Source organism: Megascapheus bottae, chromosome 4 (assembly GCF_031878675.1).
Source record: "Megascapheus bottae isolate mThoBot1 chromosome 4, mThoBot2.hap1, whole genome shotgun sequence".
Taxonomy (NCBI): domain Eukaryota; kingdom Metazoa; phylum Chordata; class Mammalia; order Rodentia; family Geomyidae; genus Megascapheus; species Megascapheus bottae.
In genome coordinates this window covers 5,126,981-5,146,696 of record NC_143512.1, presented here as the reverse complement: position 1 = coordinate 5,146,696, position 19,716 = coordinate 5,126,981, and the positions used below count along the sequence as shown (strand labels likewise).

The 19,716-nt window shown below is 47.6% G+C and overlaps 1 protein-coding gene across 4 annotated transcripts in view; it reads left to right on the top strand.

Moving 5' to 3' along the window:
- Ablim3 (actin binding LIM protein family member 3) overlaps nucleotides 1-17,863 on the top strand; it is a 113,303-nt gene extending 95,440 nt beyond the window's left edge. For 2 of the 4 annotated variants that reach the window (XM_090331257.1, XM_090331258.1), the window contains 10 exons: nucleotides 1,079-1,208; nucleotides 1,841-1,939; nucleotides 3,197-3,244; nucleotides 3,448-3,582; nucleotides 4,758-4,822; nucleotides 6,302-6,449; nucleotides 8,097-8,126; nucleotides 8,641-8,699; nucleotides 10,323-10,383; nucleotides 11,439-11,683. In XM_090331257.1, the coding sequence (XP_090187383.1) occupies nucleotides 1,079-1,208; nucleotides 1,841-1,939; nucleotides 3,197-3,244; nucleotides 3,448-3,582; nucleotides 4,758-4,822; nucleotides 6,302-6,449; nucleotides 8,097-8,126; nucleotides 8,641-8,699; nucleotides 10,323-10,383; nucleotides 11,439-11,542 (879 nt within the window). In that variant the 3' untranslated portion in view covers nucleotides 11,543-11,683. Of the gene's footprint in view, nucleotides 1-803; nucleotides 834-1,078; nucleotides 1,209-1,840; nucleotides 1,940-3,196; nucleotides 3,245-3,447; nucleotides 3,583-4,757; nucleotides 4,823-6,301; nucleotides 6,450-8,096; nucleotides 8,127-8,640; nucleotides 8,700-10,322; nucleotides 10,384-11,438; nucleotides 11,684-11,947; nucleotides 12,029-15,886 lie in introns of those variants that run through there. The other 2 variants (XM_090331259.1, XM_090331256.1) reach the window with 2 other exon arrangements.
- The last annotated feature ends 1,853 nt before the right edge of the window (nucleotides 17,864-19,716 follow it).

Here is a 19,716-nt window from a genome sequence, read left to right as displayed (position 1 = left end):
TTTCTGGATTCTGGCCCCCAAAATGAACTTAGACACGGGGATCAGATGTTTGTAGATGCTGATTTTCCTTCTACATCTAGAGATGGGCAATCAGGACCATTAGCCAAAAGGCCACCTCCCCTCTCAATCCCTCAACAGATGTTTTGGTTCCTTCACAGCATGGCTTCTAGAAATGTAAATTAGCTGCCAATGTGTAACTCTAAGGAGATTTCACTTAAGAATCGACGTCTCTGACTTGTCTTGGATATTAAGAAGCTGGTCAGCATTGGGTGTGTTTCAATCTGCCTGGATCTGCTACAGCAGAGAGGCCAGCAGCGCCAGCAGCAAGACAAGCAGCCTCCAGCTTGCCACCTAGCCCCCATGCTTGACAGGCTCTCTGATGGTAGTGACCTGGCTCTTGCTCAGCCCTGCATTTGCACCCTGGGCATCAGCTTCATTGATGAAGTGGGATAATGAAGCAGGAAAGAGATCGAAGAGAGTTGTACAAATAGCTCTGAGTTCACACTGGGGAGACCAGACTATAAGTCAAGACCTGCTGCTTCTCCCTCCGAGACCCACAACGGCCACGAGCCCTCCGATTCCCTCTGTTTTCCCTATGTAAAAGTGGAGCATGATCTTAAAGTGTCCAACCTCCTGGCAGCAGTTCTGACATTCTGAATTCTAAGACAGGCATTGTCAGGGGAAGGGGAACCAGGGGCGGGAGCAATCCCTCTTTTCATCTAAACACACCCTGTGCCTTTCTCTTTGCCCTTCTCTCTCCCTTTGCTCCCTCCATGGCTGCCTTCAAACTCTCCACTCCTCAGTCGCTGGGAACATTATCTCCCTACTCCCAGGTAATCAGGCTGATAGAGAAAAGGTACCCAAGAAAGCCCCCAGCTCCTCCACCCCATAAACCCAATGAGCCTGATCCCTGATTCAAGGTGTTCCCCATGTCTACAGTGGGGATAACTCAGAAAAGGGATCTCTAGTCTCACCTGAGCCTCCAGAACTTCAGATTCTGTGGCCTCTGCCCACTTGCCTGCTGGACTCTAGCACCTCAGACCTTACTTGCATTCCCACTTCTCCTCCGTCTCCCCAGGATATCTATGAGAACCTGGATCTCCGGCAGAGAAGAGCCTCCAGCCCAGGATACATCGACTCCCCCACCTACAGCCGACAGGGCATGTCCCCCACCTTCTCCCGTTCACCTCACCATTACTACCGTGCAGGTAAGGCAGGTGAACCCCCAAAGAAAGATTTGGTTGTCACTGGGCTGCAGGGAAGGCACAGCTGCCCCATGGTTCCTATGGCAGTAGGGCCTCTTGGACACCCTGGTCCCTACAGCTGGGCCTAACTGAGTGCATAAGATACCCCAGCAGAGGCAAAGATAGGGATATGGCACTGGGAAGCAGCAGGAAGGTGAGGAATGGCAATCAGCCTGGCTGGCAGTCCCCTCCCTTGTCCTTTCGTGCACAGGCCAGAAACAGGGCTGGCCCTAGCCCCACCCAGCCAGTCAGAACATCCACAGTCTCCCACCCTGGGGTTGGATGGAGGGGAAGTAATGAAGGGGAGAAGCCTGGGCCAGTTGGGGTGGAGGGGTGAGCCACCAAAGATGCTTCCTTAAGAATCAGAAGCCCTGACATGGGGGAGAACTGGCAGAGGGAAGCAGGTGGAGCTTGTGTCTGCCGACACGGTGCATGAGAGCACGTGCTTCTCCCACTCTGGAGCTGAGCACGCTGGGACGCCCGGCCCACCCCATCCCTGCCGCCATCACCACACCGCTTCCTTAACGGCCACTGCATTAATGCCTGTTTTCTCTGTCCCTCTGTTCGCTCTGGGGACCACTGCCTGCCTGCTCCAGGGCCCGAGAGTGGCCGGAGCTCTCCATACCATAGCCAATTAGATGTGAGGTCCTCCACTCCAACCTCTTACCAGGCTCCCAAGCACTTTCACATCCCAGGTAGGCACTGACAGCCTGGCATTTCCAGCATGGGTGCATGCACTGTGGGCTGGTGCCAGGCATCTGAGCCACCCTCTCCTTGCTGCATAAGCACCAAGGAGGAGCTGGTTCCTGGGGTCCCTCCCAAATCAGTCACCTACACCAACCCATCCTCCAACCCCAACACACCTATGCCTTTAGTCTACCCACTTGGCAGAGCCCACCTTAGCCAGAACCACAGGAAAGCAGCCCGGAGAGGAACGTAGCAGGGAGAGTAAGGTCAGAGGAGCAGGATAAGGCACAGCAGTAAGGTCTTGGTGGACACTGCTTGAATCAAAACTCTTGGGATTGAATCTTAATCCTGATGCCTCTAAACTATGGACCCCAGGGCCCGTCACTTAGCTTCACTGAGCCTTTCCTGCCCTGCCTGTGAAACCTGAAGTTCAACTGGGATAACCCAGCCTTGAATCCTGCCTTAAGGGTGTGTATTTTCTCATAAGGGGAGACAGATGGTACATGAAGAAAGAGAGAGAGAGAGAGAGAGAGAGAGAGAGAGAGAGAGAGAGAGAGAGAGAGAGAGAGAGACTGACTGAGTAGCAGACATGGTCAGGTAGGATTTCTTTCTTGGAAGAGTTGACATTAAAGCAGAAAAATGAGAAGACTCCAGGAAAAACAGCCTGGGCTAAGGAAACAGCCAAGTGTGATAGAGGTAGTGATGGAAGGTCAGGGAAACCAGGGATTAGATGGCCTCATAAGACAAGCTTTCACCCTGAATTATGTCAGAATTATGTAGGACTGCCTCCCAAATCCAACCTCAGCCTTTCACTTGCCTCACAAGAGCTTGTCTGACTGCTTTAGCATCCCAGAGGGGTCCTATGCTGTCTAGTTTTGAGAAAGGAGGTAGCAAATCCAGAAACTTAGCTGCAGCATTCTTGGGATTCTGTGTGGCCACTGGGATGGGGAGACGTTTTCCTGCATGGGGATCTGCTGAGCATGCACCCCTGTCTGCCATGCCCACCATTCACCCCCCCTTCCTTTCTTGGCACCATTTGGATCCATCCATTCCTCTGCCTTCCCCTCCTCTCCCCTGCCTTACTTGGAAACTTGCTGGGGTAAAGTTGAAAGTTCAACTTTGAAAGAGAAATCCACAGGGGAAAGATGGTGGCATCTTGGAAAAAATTGCTGACTGTGTCTCTTTTCCAAGATCAATTGACCAAAAGCTATCCTCTCCTGTCTCTCTTTCTCCTCCCCACTGTCCTTTCCCGTTCCATATGGCAGCTGGAGAAAGTAACATCTACCGGAAGCCCCCAATCTACAAACGGCATGGTATGGTCAGAGACAGAAAGGACGTGGACAAAGAAGGGTGGGGCTTTAACCCTCTGTGCAAGGGCTCCTCTAGGAGCAACACAATGCAAGGCTACAGCTTCCTCTATCTTGTGAGCTGCCCCCTGCCCCAGTCACTTACAGTGACTCTGGGGAGGAGTTAAGGTCTCCATCTCCTTTATCTGCTCTCCTTGGCTCCTCTACAGGTGATTTGTCCACAGCAACCAAAAGCAAAACAAGTGAAGACATCAGCCAGGCCTCTAAATACAGCCCTGCCTACTCACCAGACCCCTACTATGCTTCGGAGTCTGAGTACTGGACCTACCATGGCTCCCCTAAAGGTAACATTCCCAAGTGTCTCTGGGGCCATGCTCCATTATTATCTCTGCCAGAGACTTGGGCTGTCATGAGCATCAGTCATCCTCGCCATCACACAATTATTATGAATGATGATATTTAGCAGGGGGTGTAACTGAAGATTTTGATTCGATCCACAGCAGGTCTTAAAGGACCAGCCATAGACCCTAGAGATATACTGAGAGAGAAACTTGACACACAAGGGATTGGAATAGAAGGTTGCCCTTGCGAATTCTCAGCTACTATAGGAAGGAAACAAGGAGGTGGGTTGCGAATGTAGAAACACATCTGCAAATACTCCAGATGGGAGGGCAGTGCCACTGGAAGAAGGGAAAGGCGAGCCTCTTTACCTTGACCTTGAAGTGGGAGGCAAGTGAGTAGAGGATGAAGGAGGGATTTCCATGGGGTCTTGGGACTTAAGGTGGAGATCTTACCTATGACACAGTAAGAAGCCATTGGATATAGTCTCAGATCACAGCTATCCTGTTGAAAGACCACTTTGGCTATAGGGTAGAAAATGGTTTGGAGAATAGAAAGAGAGATGACAGTGCTGAGAAGGTCTCATAGACATTCTGGTCCTCAGGACACCACCATAGCCCAAGCTGTTCCTTTCAAATATTGAAGAAGAATTTCTCCATGGTCCACTTAGCTTCAATGGTTGGCTTTACTAATTGTTCATTCTGAGCAAAGTTTCGTGGTAGCTTAGAAATGACTCCTTCATTGCCTTTGGAGAAATCTCCCTTTAAAAAAGGAGTAAGACTGGCTGGGAGGTTAGCCTAGTGATAGGAGAGCTTGCCTAGCATGCACGAAGACCTGGGTTGGATTCCTTGGTACCACATACATAGAAAAAAAATCCAGAAATGGTGCTGTGGCTCAAGTGGTAGAGCTCTAGCCCTGAGAAAGCCCGAGGACGGTGCTCAGAACTGGCAAAAAAAAAGCAAGACATAGAAGGAACTATAAATCGAAGTGGACAGGGATCAACACTCACGAGTGGCAGGTGTTCAAAGGCTACAAAAGCAAGGAGAGATCACTTCTTAGTGAGAAATCATAGATGATGCCATTGGAAAGAGGAGGGAAGGGCAGGGAGGGAAGGGAAGGGTAGAGTAGGGTGGACTGTGTGAATCACATGCTGGAACTGGTGCCATCCATCCTTTGACAGTGCCCCGAGCCCGGAGGTTCTCATCTGGAGGAGAGGAGGATGATTTTGAACACAGCATGCATAAGGTAAGCAGGCCACATCGTTAAATAAACTGCTTAGAGGACATATTACTAAGGATTTATTTTTCAAAAAATAAATTCAAACTTACACTAGAAGAACAAGAACTGCATAGTTTGCATAATTAAAAAGGCAAATTGTAGGACTGGAGAAAAAAAAGCCACTAAGCATATGCTACCCTAGCTACTCAGGAGGTGGAGAATTGAGGAATCAGATTCAACACAAGCAACACCACCAGGACAGAAGTCTGTGAAATTCTTACCCAATTAACCAGCAAAACACCAGAAATAGAGGTGTGACTCATGTGGTAAAACAGCAATCTTGAGCAAAAAGCCAAATGAGTTCAAGCTGGGTTCAAGCAGCACAAAAAAAGTAGATACATTGATAAAAAAAATTTAAATGTTTAATAGAACTCCCCTATGACCCAGCAATTCCACTACTTGGCATTTACCCAACCATCCAGGAACAAGGGCATACTAAACCCACTAGCACAACAATGTTCATTGCAGCACTATTCACCATAGCAAAGATATGGAACCAACCTAGATGTCCCTCAGTTGATGAGTGGATCAACAAGTTAAGTATTTGTACACAATGGAATTCTATGCTGCTGTCAGAAAGAATGACATCACCCCATTTGTTAGGAAATGGAAAGACTTAGAAAAAAAATCATATTAAGTGAAGTAAGCCAGACTCAAAGGAACTTAGGCTCAATGGTTTCCCTCATTTGTCATAATCAGTAGAAACCTTGGGCTCTCCTAGCAGAGATCTGCAATAGAGCAAAACCTTGATACATAAGGCCATATAATGTGAAGCTAATTGAAAGGACCTCCAGGATATTGAAACAAAAGCCATATAATGAATGCTTGTTGTCCTTAATGTACTATGTTGTCTCTCATCTCCTTTGCTGTCCCTTGGTTATCTCATATTGTTATAGTATCTCACTTTGTTATCTGATATATTGAATTTATTTGTATTTGGTTATTTGAAATTTGATAGGGAAGGGGGGAAAACCAAGACGGGTGGGGGGTGGGGGGGAGGGAAATGGGTACCAAGACATGTGAAAGGGTATCAATGTATGTGAATTAATGCACCTTCTATCTGGCAAATATCATATAACCCTTTTACTAATTACAATAAAAAAAATTTAAATGTTTAGAAAAATATATCTGTTCAAAGCATCTACGGATCTTTTCATCTGTTAGTTTCCTAAGCAATATAGTATAATAGTGGAACACATAACATCTCCAAAGTATTGAATCTTATAAGTTAATTAAAGATGATCTAAAATCCAAAGGACCATGTCTTAGGTTATATACAAATACTACACCATTTATGTAATGGATAATTTGAGTGTCTGAGAATTCTGATACCCATGAGGTAGGGAAACAATTCCTGAAATCAATCCCAGAATAATTGTCCTGCAATCAATCCCTCACAACATCCTTCATTTCCTTCTAACTTCTCCTTGCTCCTCTCTTCCCCAGCTCCAGAGTGGAATTGGCCGGTTGATTCTGAAGGAGGAAATGAAGGCTCGTTCAAGCTCCTATGCGGATCCATGGACCCCTCCCCGGAGCTCCACCAGCAGCAGAGAGGCCCTGCACACTGCTGGCTATGACCTGTCCCTCAATGGCTGTAAGCATTGTTCAGCACACTGACACCAAGTGGCTACTCACTTTTGGCCAGGCACCCCCCCTAAAATATATTCCAAATATCTCTTCTTCCTCCCGCCATCCCAGTGCAATAGAGAACCTATACCTCCCAGATGGGGATCTAGGGCACAGAAACCAAGTTCAATGAGTTTTCAAGTGATAGAATTCTCTACCACATCCCCTTCCTAAAGGAACGCTCCATACCCAACCCCTTGGGCTAGCCTTAGACACTCTCACCTCCCTCCATCTTAGTGGCCCCTCAGGGAAGCTCTCCAGAACTGGGAATACACCTTTGGCAACGGCCTGGTTTGAGAACCAAATGAAACCATACTGCAGTGAGCATTCATTCTACCTCTTTGAGCCATCAGAGGTGTGGATTCCTGTCACATTACTAGAAAAAATGTCTTCTAATACTCTTCTCTAAAGGGCTCAAAGACACAGAAGCTATTTCCTGAGGTGCTGAGCCTCCCATCTCTTGGAGATGTACAAGCAGAAGCTATGCCCCCACATTCCCCCTTGAGAGTCTCCACTGCTGCATGCTCTGTCTGCCTCCTCCCCTTCTTCCCCCATGGAATTCAATCCTGCCAGGAAATCCCACCTCAAATCAATATTTGATGGACAATAGACTGTATCATTGATTATACTTGTATGTCCCAGGCATTTGGAGATACATTATCACTCCGAGCCCTCACAAATCCCTGCAATATAGAGATCATTAGCACTCACTTTATAGAGGAGAGAAGTAACTTGTCCACAGGCAGAGAATAAGTAAGTGACTGAGCCAGGATAAGACCTTAAGGCTGAGCTTTTCTGTCTTTTCTTCAAAACACTGATGATGGAGTCCTTGGAGTGTATTTATAAACCAGACCTTGTGCTAAATGTCTGACTGTATTTATGACATGTGTTTTCCTACAATAGCTCTGCTGGTGGGTAGGGGGTGAGGAGGGGTGAAGGGTGTTAGTACTAGGTTTTGAACTCGGGATCAGGGTACTTTTCTTGAGCTTTTTCTTCTTAAGGCTGGTGCTTTAGCACTTGAAACATCTCCACTTCTGTCTTTTGCTGGTTAATTAGAGATTAGAGGCTCACAGACTTTCCTGCCTGAACTGACTTCCAACTGAGCTCCTCAGAACTCCAACTCCTGCATAACTAGGATTACAGGTGTGAGCCACTAGTGCCCAGATGGAGACATTGTTTTACAGATGAGAAAGTGGAACTATAATTAATCAATTGGCCTAAGCTTAGGTAGCTACTAGTGATAGGGACAGGATGAGCTCTTGAGTCAGATTCTCCATCTGACCACTGAAGGGTGTTTTCCACATCTGGCTCTAGGCTCTGTACTAAGACTGTGTAGCCCAGTGATACAAAACATGCCTAGCATGTGCAAGGCTTTGCAATCCATCCCTGAACTGGGGAAGAGGGATCAGTTCTGTTCCATTATCTTTGACAAATCTCCCAGAGTACTGGCCCTGCATCAGGTGCTCGACTGGAACACAAACAGGAGAGGGAGGATAGAATGCTCTGATGCCCCCTGGGTAGGGAGGGGGAGATGCCAAAGGAGACCTCTTCTCCCAGAATGGCTGGGAGCCATATCTCTTTGTCCCCATGAGCTGTCTTCCCTTTTCTCTTGCAGCCCCACGTTCTCACTACCTGGCTGACAGTGGTAAGTTCTCCCTACCTGTCTCCCCTTCAGGCTGTCACATCCTGTGAGGACAGGCCCACCTCACTTGCTGTTTTCCTAGTGCTCATGTCTCTGAGACAACTCTGTGTAGCTGTCTCAGTCCAGTCTACCCATTGTAGTTCCCAGATAGTGAGCCTTCGTTGGGAGTTCTAGAAACATAATGCCCCTTCTACTACTTGAAATTACGCCTGTCTGGCTCTGAGCTCAACTTCAAATCCAGAGCCTTTGTCCAAAGTTACCCGGAGGCCAGATCAGAGATATCCACCACAGGAGGGCGGGTGGATAGAACAGTGTGTGAACAGGTGCCTCTAAGCACTGTGCCAGGGCGAGGCCCCCTGAGATGTTCAAGTATCAGATCAGAAAGAACTGGGGTCCCTGACTCCAGTGCTCTCCCACTAGATTGGGAATATGGGGGCCACTTGGAGGCAGAGGCCTTCCAGGGCATGCAAACCCTGGCTTGGGACTCCTGGTAACTGCTTTGGTTTCTTCTTTTCAGATCCCCTAATCTCCAAATCTGCCTCCTTGCCTGCCTACAGGAGAAACGGGCTGCACCGGGTAAGAGGGCTATGCTGAGGACCTTCCCCCCCGCAAAAAAAAAATACTAACCGTCAACTTAGTACTCGGATGACCACTTTGGGTGAACCTTGAGGAAAGGCTTGAGGGCTAGATGTGGTTAGCTAGAAGGAGCCAAAGGCAGTGTGACCTTTCCCTGTGACCCCTGTGTGAAGAGGAACTGTGGGGCAGGGGCTGGGAAAACTGGCACAAAGTGGTCAAGAACTCTGTGTCACATACCGGCTTTACTGCCTCAACTCATGCTACCGTCACAGCTCAATGGAGGTAATCACTAATGAAAATCTATTAGGGAGGACAGAGGAATAACAATGAGTTACATTCCCAGTCAATTCATGATAGAGACAGGCCTGATGGCCAAGCCAGCAGTCAGCACCTGACTGTCACCCGCCAATGGCCTCTAACATGACATATTGTCTCCAGAACTTTCAGGTATACAGCCTGTGACATACACATTCATGGAAGTAGAGATCTGGCTTACAGGCTGAAAGGAAGTGGGGGCATGTCTAATTGCACAGGCTGACCTTTGGCTAACAAGACACTGAGCTAGGTGTTGGCTTACTGTACAACTACTAAGTACCAATCACTCCTCCGGCGCAGGAGATCCTGCAGTGAGTGAAGCCACTTTGGCAGAGCTCCCATTCTAGTGGAGACAGAAAATAACAAGAAAATAGGATAGGAAGTCAGCAAGTTGCAAGTGCTTAATGTGGAAAATAAAGCCATAAAGCCAGGGGAAGAGAGGTCAGAAAGGGGTGAACTTCCACATAGCCCTGGGTGTGGGGAGAGAGCCTCACTTCTCTGAAATCTGCATCCAGATACACGGAAGCACAGGCTCTTAAGTTCCTGGACAGAGAGGGCATGTGTGACCAAGAGTAAGGGCATGAAGCTAGAGAGGGACGTCATCCGGGCTCTGCACCCTGGGTCAACACTAAAGAGGGCTCAGTAGTTGTGCCCTGCAATTCTACTCTGATGTCTAATGGGATGTTTTGGAGGCCCACATGGAAGCTGCAGATCTACTTTGAGTTAGTCTTAAGACAGAGCCCCACTGCAGAGCAATGGCTCTGAAAATCTTGGTGTAGGGAGGACCCCTTGTAGACTAAACACCAATTCATTCAGCACATTTGTTGAGCCTCTCTTCGACGTGAGAGGTTCTACAAGCAATCAGTGGCAAATGCCAAACCCTTACCCCCTGGAGCTGATATTCTGATAGGGAAAAACAATGTGCGTAGTAAATAGGAAACCAATCTAGTTATATAGAATGTTTCAAGATAGTAATATATATATAATCTATGGCTAAGAGGATGGAGAGTTTGTAGAGGAAGCAATTTATAATGTTGAGTAGCACTGTCACAGGAAGGCAGGTGTGTAAGCAGTGAAAGAATGCAGGAGATGACATTCATAAATGCATATACACAGAGTGCCTAGGATATACTGGGAATGGGTGTGCATGGATGCCAGTGAATTCAACATCCCTAACTTGAGACAGGCTGCTCAGAGGGCCACACACCCCAGCAACCCTAGTCCATGATTTAGTGATGAGAGAATGCTACTGGAAGGCAGAAGTGAGCCCTGTCCAGACCCTCCTGGCTCTCTCTCCCTCCCCTACAGACACCCAGCGCAGACCTCTTCCATTATGACAGCATGAACGCAGTCAACTGGGGCATGCGAGGTGAGTGGAAGGCGGGTTGGGAGGTGAGGGGACTGGGGCTGCAGGGAGAGGGCCCTCCTGAGACTTCACCACCCCACTCCAGACTGGGACAAACTGATACTTGACCTCTGGCAAACCATTACTACAAATCCAGTTCCCAGCACTGGCCTCTGTCCAAATCCTGAATACCCATTCCCATTCCCTTCCACTTCCTCCTTTCTTTCCCCTGCTCCTCCCTCAGCCTCTCAAGTCCCCCAGCCTTGGGTGCTGTCCAGGCCATCTGTCCCATCTGGGTTCCCAGATCAGCACAGAATGCTGATCACCCCGTACTGCCCCGGTGGAGGGAAACACTCGGAGCCAAATGCACATTGTTCCCAGAAAATTTTCCATGAGCTTCATGTTGTGTGCCAAAGAAGCTCTCACGCCAGCTTCTACCGGCTTCTCTTAGAGGCCCAGGCAGGAGAGGCTACAGACAAACCTTGGAGGAAGAAAGGGTTCCAAATGCGATCTAGAACAAATCCCCTTATGTACAATATACAAAAATTATGTGTATGGCTGCCAGTCTTCGGTTCTCTAAGTGTGTGTGTGTGTGTGTGTGTGTGTGTGTGTGTGTGTGTGTGAGCACGTGCACACGTGCTCATCCTAGGACTTAAACTAAGGTCCTGGGCACGATGCTTTCAACTTTTCACTCCAGGCTAGAGTTTTACCACTTGAGCCACAGCTCCATCTTTCGCTTTTTGCTTATTAAGATGTGGATTTCAGAGTTTCCTGCTCAAGATGGCTTTGAACTTCATTCTGCAAATCTCTGTCTCTTGGGTAGCTAGGATTATGTACATGAGCCACGGATGCCTAATGCTTCTCATTTCTATTCCAAATATCTCAAAAAGCTTCTTTTCTCCTCAAACCATCTCAGTAGCAGCTCAATCCCATCTCTGGCCCCTGTGGTTCTGACACATTCGCCTGGACTGCCCTCGGCAGTGTGTGGTCTCCAGCTGTGTGGTGTCAGACCCAGCAGAGACTAAGACAGAGTGCAGTGTAGTGATGGTTCTTGGCATGTGTTTCTTTTCTCTCTGCAGAGTACAAGGTAAAGGACATGTCTCCGGGATTCTGGGGACCACTGCCTTGGGGACCAGTAAGAGAATGGCAAGATCGTGCATGCAGAGAAAAAGCATGGAATTAATAACTTTCCATAAATAACATTTCCTGCCCCTCTTTGGCTGACTTTCTCCTGAATCCTGTCCTGGGTCTCCAAACTATTAAATCTGACCCTTCCCCCTGGGTCCCAAAGACTCCAGTGGCTTTCCAGCCATCAATACTAGACACCTGCCCTCTGCCCACATTAGTGCTAAATGTCATATGTTTATCCTCAGTAGTATTGGGAGAGTCTGTGGAACTTGCCTTTGGGGAGAAGGGGCCTTAGGGCATCCTGAGTTGCTAGGCAACCGAAGGGTTGGCCCAGCCTTCCCTCCAGATTTAATCTTTGGTTCTTTGAAGAATAAAAGAAAAAGGAGCCAAAATATGGCTACAAAACACAAGCCCACCAGCCTTGCCCAAGCTAGAAATGTACCTCCCCCCTTCTCCTTAGATTTACCCTTATGAACTGTTGCTGGTGACCACAAGAGGAAGAAACCGACTGCCCAAGGATGTAGACCGGACCCGCTTAGAGGTAAGGCTGGAACACCAAGCTCCTGCTTTGGGTTGGACAGTTCTAAAATTGCCTGGCCCAACGGAGCTCAGGAGGGACGGACTAAATGAATGACTCAGGTTCCGTGGCTCAGTGAAAAGGCAGAGGTTTGAACCAGTTTCTGATACCCAGCCTGTTCAGAGTTGCCTCTTCTTCAACCCATTTGACACCTGTGGTCACCAGCCTCAGGGGATGGCAATAGACCAAATATGAGGTGCTCAGTGGTCATTAGATTGCTGTTCAGAGAACCCACGAAGGCCTGGGTCGGTTGATGCAAGCTTGCAGGAGGAGGGACTGGGTGGACTTAGAAGGCAGGGAGGGTCTGGATGGATGGAGAGGCAGAGGAAGAATTGTGTTGGTGGAAATGGCATGGACGAAGGGATAGAGGTAGGTCTGGGAAGGGCATCAGCCTTGGAATAGTACAGGTCACTTGGCAAGAAGTGCCATCCCCTGCTTGCTTCTGGGTTGCCTCTTCCTGTGCTGTTTCATTCCTGCCTCTCCTCCGCCTTGGAATATACTCTTCCCATCCTGTGAAAAGGCTCCCTCCCGCCTTAGGACCCAGGGCTGGACCCTAAACCCTCCTCTAGTCCTCCCCCAGGACGACCACCCGCCTGTTCCTCCTTCCTCACATCTGTCCAGGGTGGAGCGGGAGCACCTCTGGCTCCCATTCGATTCAGATTCCTCTGCCTGGCCCTGAGTTTCCTCAGGGCCTCATCACAAAGCCTGAGCTGAGAGAGATGTCAGGGAAAGTTTGTGGATGGAGTACAGAAAGCTCTGTGGTCCCTCAGAAGAGCATGTGAACCCCCATGAACGGATGCCGAGGCAGAGCAGAAAGGGGGGACGGTGGTAAGTGGGCCTTCTGTGAGGCTTTCCAGTGCTGGCACACTGGGTTAGCAGCCTGAGAATGTCTGTCCGGAAGGGCAACCAGTGCTGAAGGGGACAGCTCCTGGGCGGCTCCTTGGAGCCCCCATAAACCAGCAAACGTCTCCAGGCTCCCTAGATGCTCAGGTCCAGGAGCTCACATTTCCTGAGCATCAGAATCCTCCAGGGAGCCTCTGAGCACAGAACCCCCACGGTAGTTAAGGAGAGCTCAGTCTGAGGAAGGAGCGCACACATCCCTGTTTCCTGAAATGTCTGAAATGTAAGGTTGAGGCCACGGGGCTAGGAACCCTGTCCTAGCCTCTGTCCAATTCAGGATCCTGACTTCATCCTCAAGAGTACAAATATTAATTCATCCAAAGTCTATTATAGGCCGAACACCAGTGGCTCACATCTGTAATCTTAGCTGAGATCTGACAATCGGAGTTTGAATCCAGCCCAGGCAAACAAGTCCATGAAACTCTTAGCTCCAATTAACCATCAAAAAGCCAGAAGCTGGGGGGAGGGAAATGGGAACAAAAACATGGGAAGGGGTATCCATGTGCGGGAAGTAACATACCTACTACCTGATGGACGTAACTGTAGCCCCTCGATACATTATCCCGACAATAAAATAAAAATTTTTAAACGCCAGAAGTAGAGCTGTGGTTCAAGAGGTAGAGCATCATCCATGAATGGAAAAGCTAAGGCGTGATGCCAAAGTCCTAAGTTCAAACACCAGTACCAGCACACACACACACAAGTTCATTATATACTAAGTAGGTTCCTACATCATATCAAATATAACAGGAGTGCTGCTCATATGTGAGCAGATAGATACTGGACACAAGCAAAGAACAGACATTGTCAGTAGTTAAGGTGATAAGTAATAAGAGCTCACAAAAAGGTAAAAGAAGCCAGGTGCTGGTGGCTCACACCTATAATCCTAGCTCCTCACAAGGCTGAAATCTGAGGATCACAGTTTCCCAGGCAGTAAAGTCTGTGAAACTCATATCTCCTATTAACCACCAGAAAACTGGAAGTGGTGCTGTGGCTCAAAGTGATAGAGTGCTAGCCTTGAACAAAAAGAGCCCAGGGACATAACTCGGAGCCTGAGTTCAAGTCCCATGAACAACAAAAAGGTAAAAGAGAGAAGGACTGGGAATTCCAGGGAGGAGCAAGTGGCAGTTTTAAATGAGCTACTAGAGCAGGTCTCAACCACTATATGACAAAGATTTGAAGTTCAGGAGGGAATTAGCCACTCTTTCCTAAGAAATAACAACAATCCGAACATAGAGAACAGCAGTGCAAAGGGCTTGATGCAGGAGGAAACTTCATGTGTTTGAAGCCAGCAAGAGGGAAATGAGTCTGAGGTCATATGAGCAGAGAGGAGGAGGAGGAGGTGACAGCAAAGGAAATGTGGACCAGAACACCCCAAGTGACGGCATTTGAAAAGCATAAGCTCTTCAGCCACATGGCAAGTGCTGTCTAATGGCTGTATCCTCCTGATCACTCATGCTACTAATTTTCCAGAAGAGGAAACTGAGGTTCAAAAGGGATTGACTTACTTGTTCAAGGTTACATGTCTGTGTCTGCCTGCTGAAATGTTAGTTCACAGTGATAACAAGCTAGAGAACTGTTGTGAGATTGTAAATTAATAATAATAATAATAATAATAATAATAATAATAATAAATTTTACCAAATGGCCTGAAGTATGAAGTTAGTTTATGTAATCGTTCATTGAACCCAATAAGTGTGCCAGCTGGAAATACACCATATGTTTCTCTTGTCGAATTTGATTTTAAATTCATTTTGAAAATTTTCAGACTTCCAAAAAAAAAAAAAAGCTACCAGAATAGTGAAATTAGCCTGGTGCTGGTAGCTTACGCCTGTAATTCTAGCTACTCAGGAGGCTGAGATCTGAGAATGGAAGTTGGAGGCCGGCCCAAGAAGGAAAGTCTATAAGATTCTTATTCTCCCCAATTAGCCAGCAAAAATCTGGAAGTAGAGATGTAGCTCAAGTGGTAGAGTACCACGCTTAAGAAAAAAAGCCAATAAGCCCTTGAAACCCTGAGTTCAAGACCCAAAACTGGAAGAAAGTAGTGAAATAAACGTTTGACCCAACAACACCAATTGTTAACATGTTACATTTTAAAACTCATGTACTTCTAACTCTAAAAGCTCTGCCAATGTTTAATACCTACCGGAGAGCTTAGAAGAGAGTGAAGGATAGAGGGAAACAGGGAGGGAGAGCTGACAAGCCTTTCTGGGAATGGAGAACAATGCTCATGTTACCTGAGAAACTTGTTTTCATAGGAAAGAGAGAGAGACAGAGATAAAGACAGAGACAGAGAGACAGAGATGAAAGAACATTCCAGTTGTTCTACAAATGGAGAGCAGTGATTTTTCTTTTTACATTGACAGCCTTCCAGATTTTAAGAAGCCAGACATTGGCGACTAATGTCTACAGGCCTTTCTACTCAAGAGGCTGGAACCTAGAAAATGGCAGTTCAAAACCAGCCAGGGCAGAAAAGTTCACTAGACTCCATCTTTAATCTACCAGCAAAAAGATGAGCTAGAGGGGTGGCTCACATGACAGAAGTACCAGCTGTAAGCAGGCAAATCATTGAGAGCATAAGGTCCTGAGTTCAAGAGATAATACCAGAAAAATAGATAGATAAATAGACAAATAGATGATAGATAGATAGATAGATAGATAGATAGATACCCTAAATATTGGATATACCACTTGTGTCTCCCAAATGGGAATAAGATGGTCTCACACCATTCATAACAGTCAGAACCCATCCAGGCCATAGGCAAAGAGCAGCTGCAGAGGCTGCTGGGAGGAAATCTTTCTCTCCACCTTTATTGCACACCTCCATGAAGAGGGAGCCAGCCAGCCGGCTGCTATCCCCTAGCCACCACCCTCATCTACCTCTGTTCTCTCTCTCCCTCCCCTCCTCACCCCCCTCTTCAGCGCCACCTGTCCCAGGAAGAGTTCTACCAAGTCTTCGGCATGACCATCTCGGAGTTTGAACGTCTAGCCCTCTGGAAGAGAAATGAACTGAAGAAGCAAGCCCGGCTGTTCTAGCAGGGACCCTATACATATAGAAGCATTTATATAAAGATGTATGTAAATCTCTACACCGCCGCCTGGCATAATCCTCTTGTATAACAGGACTTGCTTTTCTGTGCTGTCAGGCAAGCCCACATCAGTGAGGGATTTTTATGCTCCTTACTTCTCTTTTCTAAGTGCTGTAAGATCAGGCAAGGGATTTGATGGGACTCTGCCCTTTTGCTGAGGGTCCTTTTTTTTATACTGAAACATCTGTCCCAATTCGGGTCCCCCAAGGTCCAACTCCCTCTCCTCGGAACGGTGCCTGGAGAAGCTTCTCTGTTTGGCTGCTTGGCTCTCCCCCCTGTCTCCAGGGCTTTCGAGGATCATGCCATGATGGGAACTCCATGGTGATCCACTCCCTGCCCCCCTCAAATCATTGAGCGCCTCTGGGAGCTCATGAAGAATTTTCTCCACACTGCTAATTAGGAGCTAAGTGCTCTCCGGGGATGATGCAATTCAAGGCATGAGTCTCAAATCCACTCGTGACCCCCACATGGGCAGGGCCTTGGCTTCTCTGCTCTTCCTCCCTCCTCCTCCCTCCTCCTCCCACCCCCCACCTTGATCTCTCCCTTGTCTGAATCTAGGATTCATAGTAGGAAAAGGCACAAAGGCACTTGGTCCCCCACTACCAACCTCCAGCTGGCCCAAACTGGACATGGAGGAACAGGAAAGCAGAGGATGCTGGGAGAGGAGACAGAGCCCCAGAGCTCTGAGGTCCCCTTTCTCTCCTTTTGTCCCCAGTACCTCCTGATCCTTCCCCCTTTCTAGAAGAGGCCATTGTTGCAGCTGCTACTCTTCAGCCTTATTACAATCTATGTGCCTGACGATCTACACACCACAGGGCTAGCATCCCCACCACAGCTCCAACCAAGTAACCAGACTCATGTTTGTCACCGACTCCTTCTGAGAGAATAGGCCTCTGCCCAAAGAAAGCCTCTTGGCCCACACCACTGGTCCCTGGCTCAGCACCACGCACAGTGGACCACCAGACCCCCACCCCAGAGTCCTCCTGCCAAGTTGGCTAGGTCTCATGGTGGAAGCTTCCAGAAGAGTAGTTGCTTGGTAAATTCCAAAGTGGGGGATTGGCCAACCCGGGTCCTGATCATTCCCAGTTCCCCCAGGAGTTCTCTTTCTTTCCCCTGTGGGGGTGAAAGTGTAAACTTCTCTCACCAAGCTTCAACGGTCAGTTGGCAGTCCTTGGGGGGCAGCTGGTCCTTCTTGGAGATGCCTGGAGTGAGAAGTGGATATGAAGATGGTGACTCTCGAGAGACTGGTGATGTGACGTGGCATGGGGAGAAGTGACATCAATTCAGCAAACCCTCACTGAGGACCTGCTAGACACTGTGCACGGAGTGGGGCGGGGGAGGGGACACGGACGCATCCCCACAGGCCCTGGCCTGGGGGCATGCCTGGGAAGAGTGGGCCTTGTAAAACACGATGGGCACCAAGCAGAGAGTGTGGTAGGAAAAGACAGGAGGGATGGCATGTGTAAACTGGTGGAAAGGTATGTGCAGTTGATGCAGTGCAAGGATTGAACTATAGGAGATTTGCATCTGGGCAAAGATAGGATGAAAGGATTTTGCAAGTTGAAAGGGTAACAAGGTGGAGGGACCAGAAAGGAGTCTAATAATGGCCTCATTTAAAATGTTAAACCTTCCTGCAACCTCTCTTTCTCCGCCAATGTCTTTCAACTTTCCTAACCCATTACTCATGCCCCAGCTAGACACGTTGAAATTGCCTCATTGTCACTGGTTAACAACTTGCGAGACCGAAGGGCTTTTGTTATAGTTATTGGATATTTTTGTTTCCCATAAAAGCACATCATTTCAACCCAAATGTGTGTCTTTCTGTTGTTTCTAGTGTGAGTGAAAATGACTGATGTGAGAAGAGGTTAAACCGGGCATGTTTTTTTGGTCCTTCAAAAATGAAAGGAACTCAAAAGCAACTATTTCCTTGACCCTCATTGTCCAGGTTGTTTTCTGCCAAATGCAGGTTCTTCAAGACAGCAGATGTTTCAACCACGAACAAATTATTTTTAATAGAAGTATTTTTATTATCTTTAAGTAGTTGTACAAAGATTTCAATTCAACATGTCCACTTAGGAATACAATGCATCTTGATCAATGCCACCCTTTCTACATCTTCTCCATTTCACTGATGAGGAAAGTGCTTTGGCACTGGTACCAGGAGTCAATTTCAGAAAGTCCCTGTCCTCTGTGTCTCACCCCTGTAATCCTAGCTTCTCAGGAGTCTGAGGCTCTGAGGAAAGCAGTTCAAAGCCAGTCTGGGTAGGCAAGTCTATGTGACTCCTACCTCCAATTAATTAGCAAAAAGCCAGAAGTGGAGGTGGAGCTCAAATGGTAGTACACCAGCCTTGAGCAAACAAGCCAAGCAAGACCCTAAGACACTGACTTCAAGACAGAGCACTGATATAAAAATGAAGCAAAAGAAACACAACAATAAAACCTACCTCATCAAAAGTGTCTGAAAGCAATGAGAACACATATTTTCTTGCACAACCAGAAACCCAAGATGCAAGGCTGATAAAGTCAGTAGCTCTGTGGTGTCATCCAAAGTTCAGATCTTTGTCACCCCTTCACATCACCATTCCCAGAATTCTGTCTTTTGCACGCTGTCAGTGTGTCACCTCATGTTTACTACAGGCTACTGTGGCTCCAGGCATCAGATCTTTTCAGGACCACATTAAAACACAGGAAAGAAATTTTCCTTTGCACATCCGGTTTAATAAGGAAAACTTCCCAGAGGTTCCTGGCCCACTTTTGCAGAGATCCCACCAGCCAGGGACTGTGGGTCTGTGCCTGTACCAAAGGGAAGGGGAGAAATTGAGTGTTGAGCACAGCCAGCAACAACATGGGAGGTGAGCCCCACTTTAAGACAAGAAAGGAGTAACTCCTCAGTAAGCAAATTCCCACCTCTCTCACAACCACAGGCCAGCAAACAAAAACATTGCGTTGGGGCTGGAAGCATAGCCCAGGGGTAAAGTGCTTACCTGGCATACACGAAGCCCTGGGTTCGATTCCTCAATACCACATACATAGAAACGGGCCACAGCACCAGTTCTGGCTAGGCAGAGCACTAGCCTTGAGCAAGAAGTGTCCAAGGACAGTGCCCAGACCCTGAGTTCAAGCCCTAGGCCTGGCAGAAAGAAAAGAAAAGAAAGAAAGAAGGAAAGAGGCATTTGTGTCCCTTCTCTTGCAGACTCATCATTAACACAACCCAAAGCCCCAAGAAATCTTGTAGTATGGTTGTTTAATCTGGGACTTCATCAACTAATTGCTCGTAAGCTATTTAACATTAGAGTGACTGCTTTTCCGCTATCTCAGATGCATGCTTTCTTCACATTAGAACATCTCGGAAAGTGAGATGTGGTTGAAAACATCTTCCCTTGGCCTCTTGTTCTACTGTTTTCAGTAAGAACCAGTTCCAGCTCGTCATTTACCCTGCAAGAAGGACACTCCAGTGGACAAAAGAGTTCTCAAGGATATATCTTTGTTCCCTGTTTACATGTCTACACAACAAATATTTCACTTACTGAGTATCAGCTTCCAGGTGGGTGTACCAAATATACAGAAATATGAAAAGCTTTCCTCATGCATCCAGGCCTGGACGAGAAACACACTGTGCATAAGTAAACATGGGTAAGGAACACAAAGGGATCCCGCTGAAAT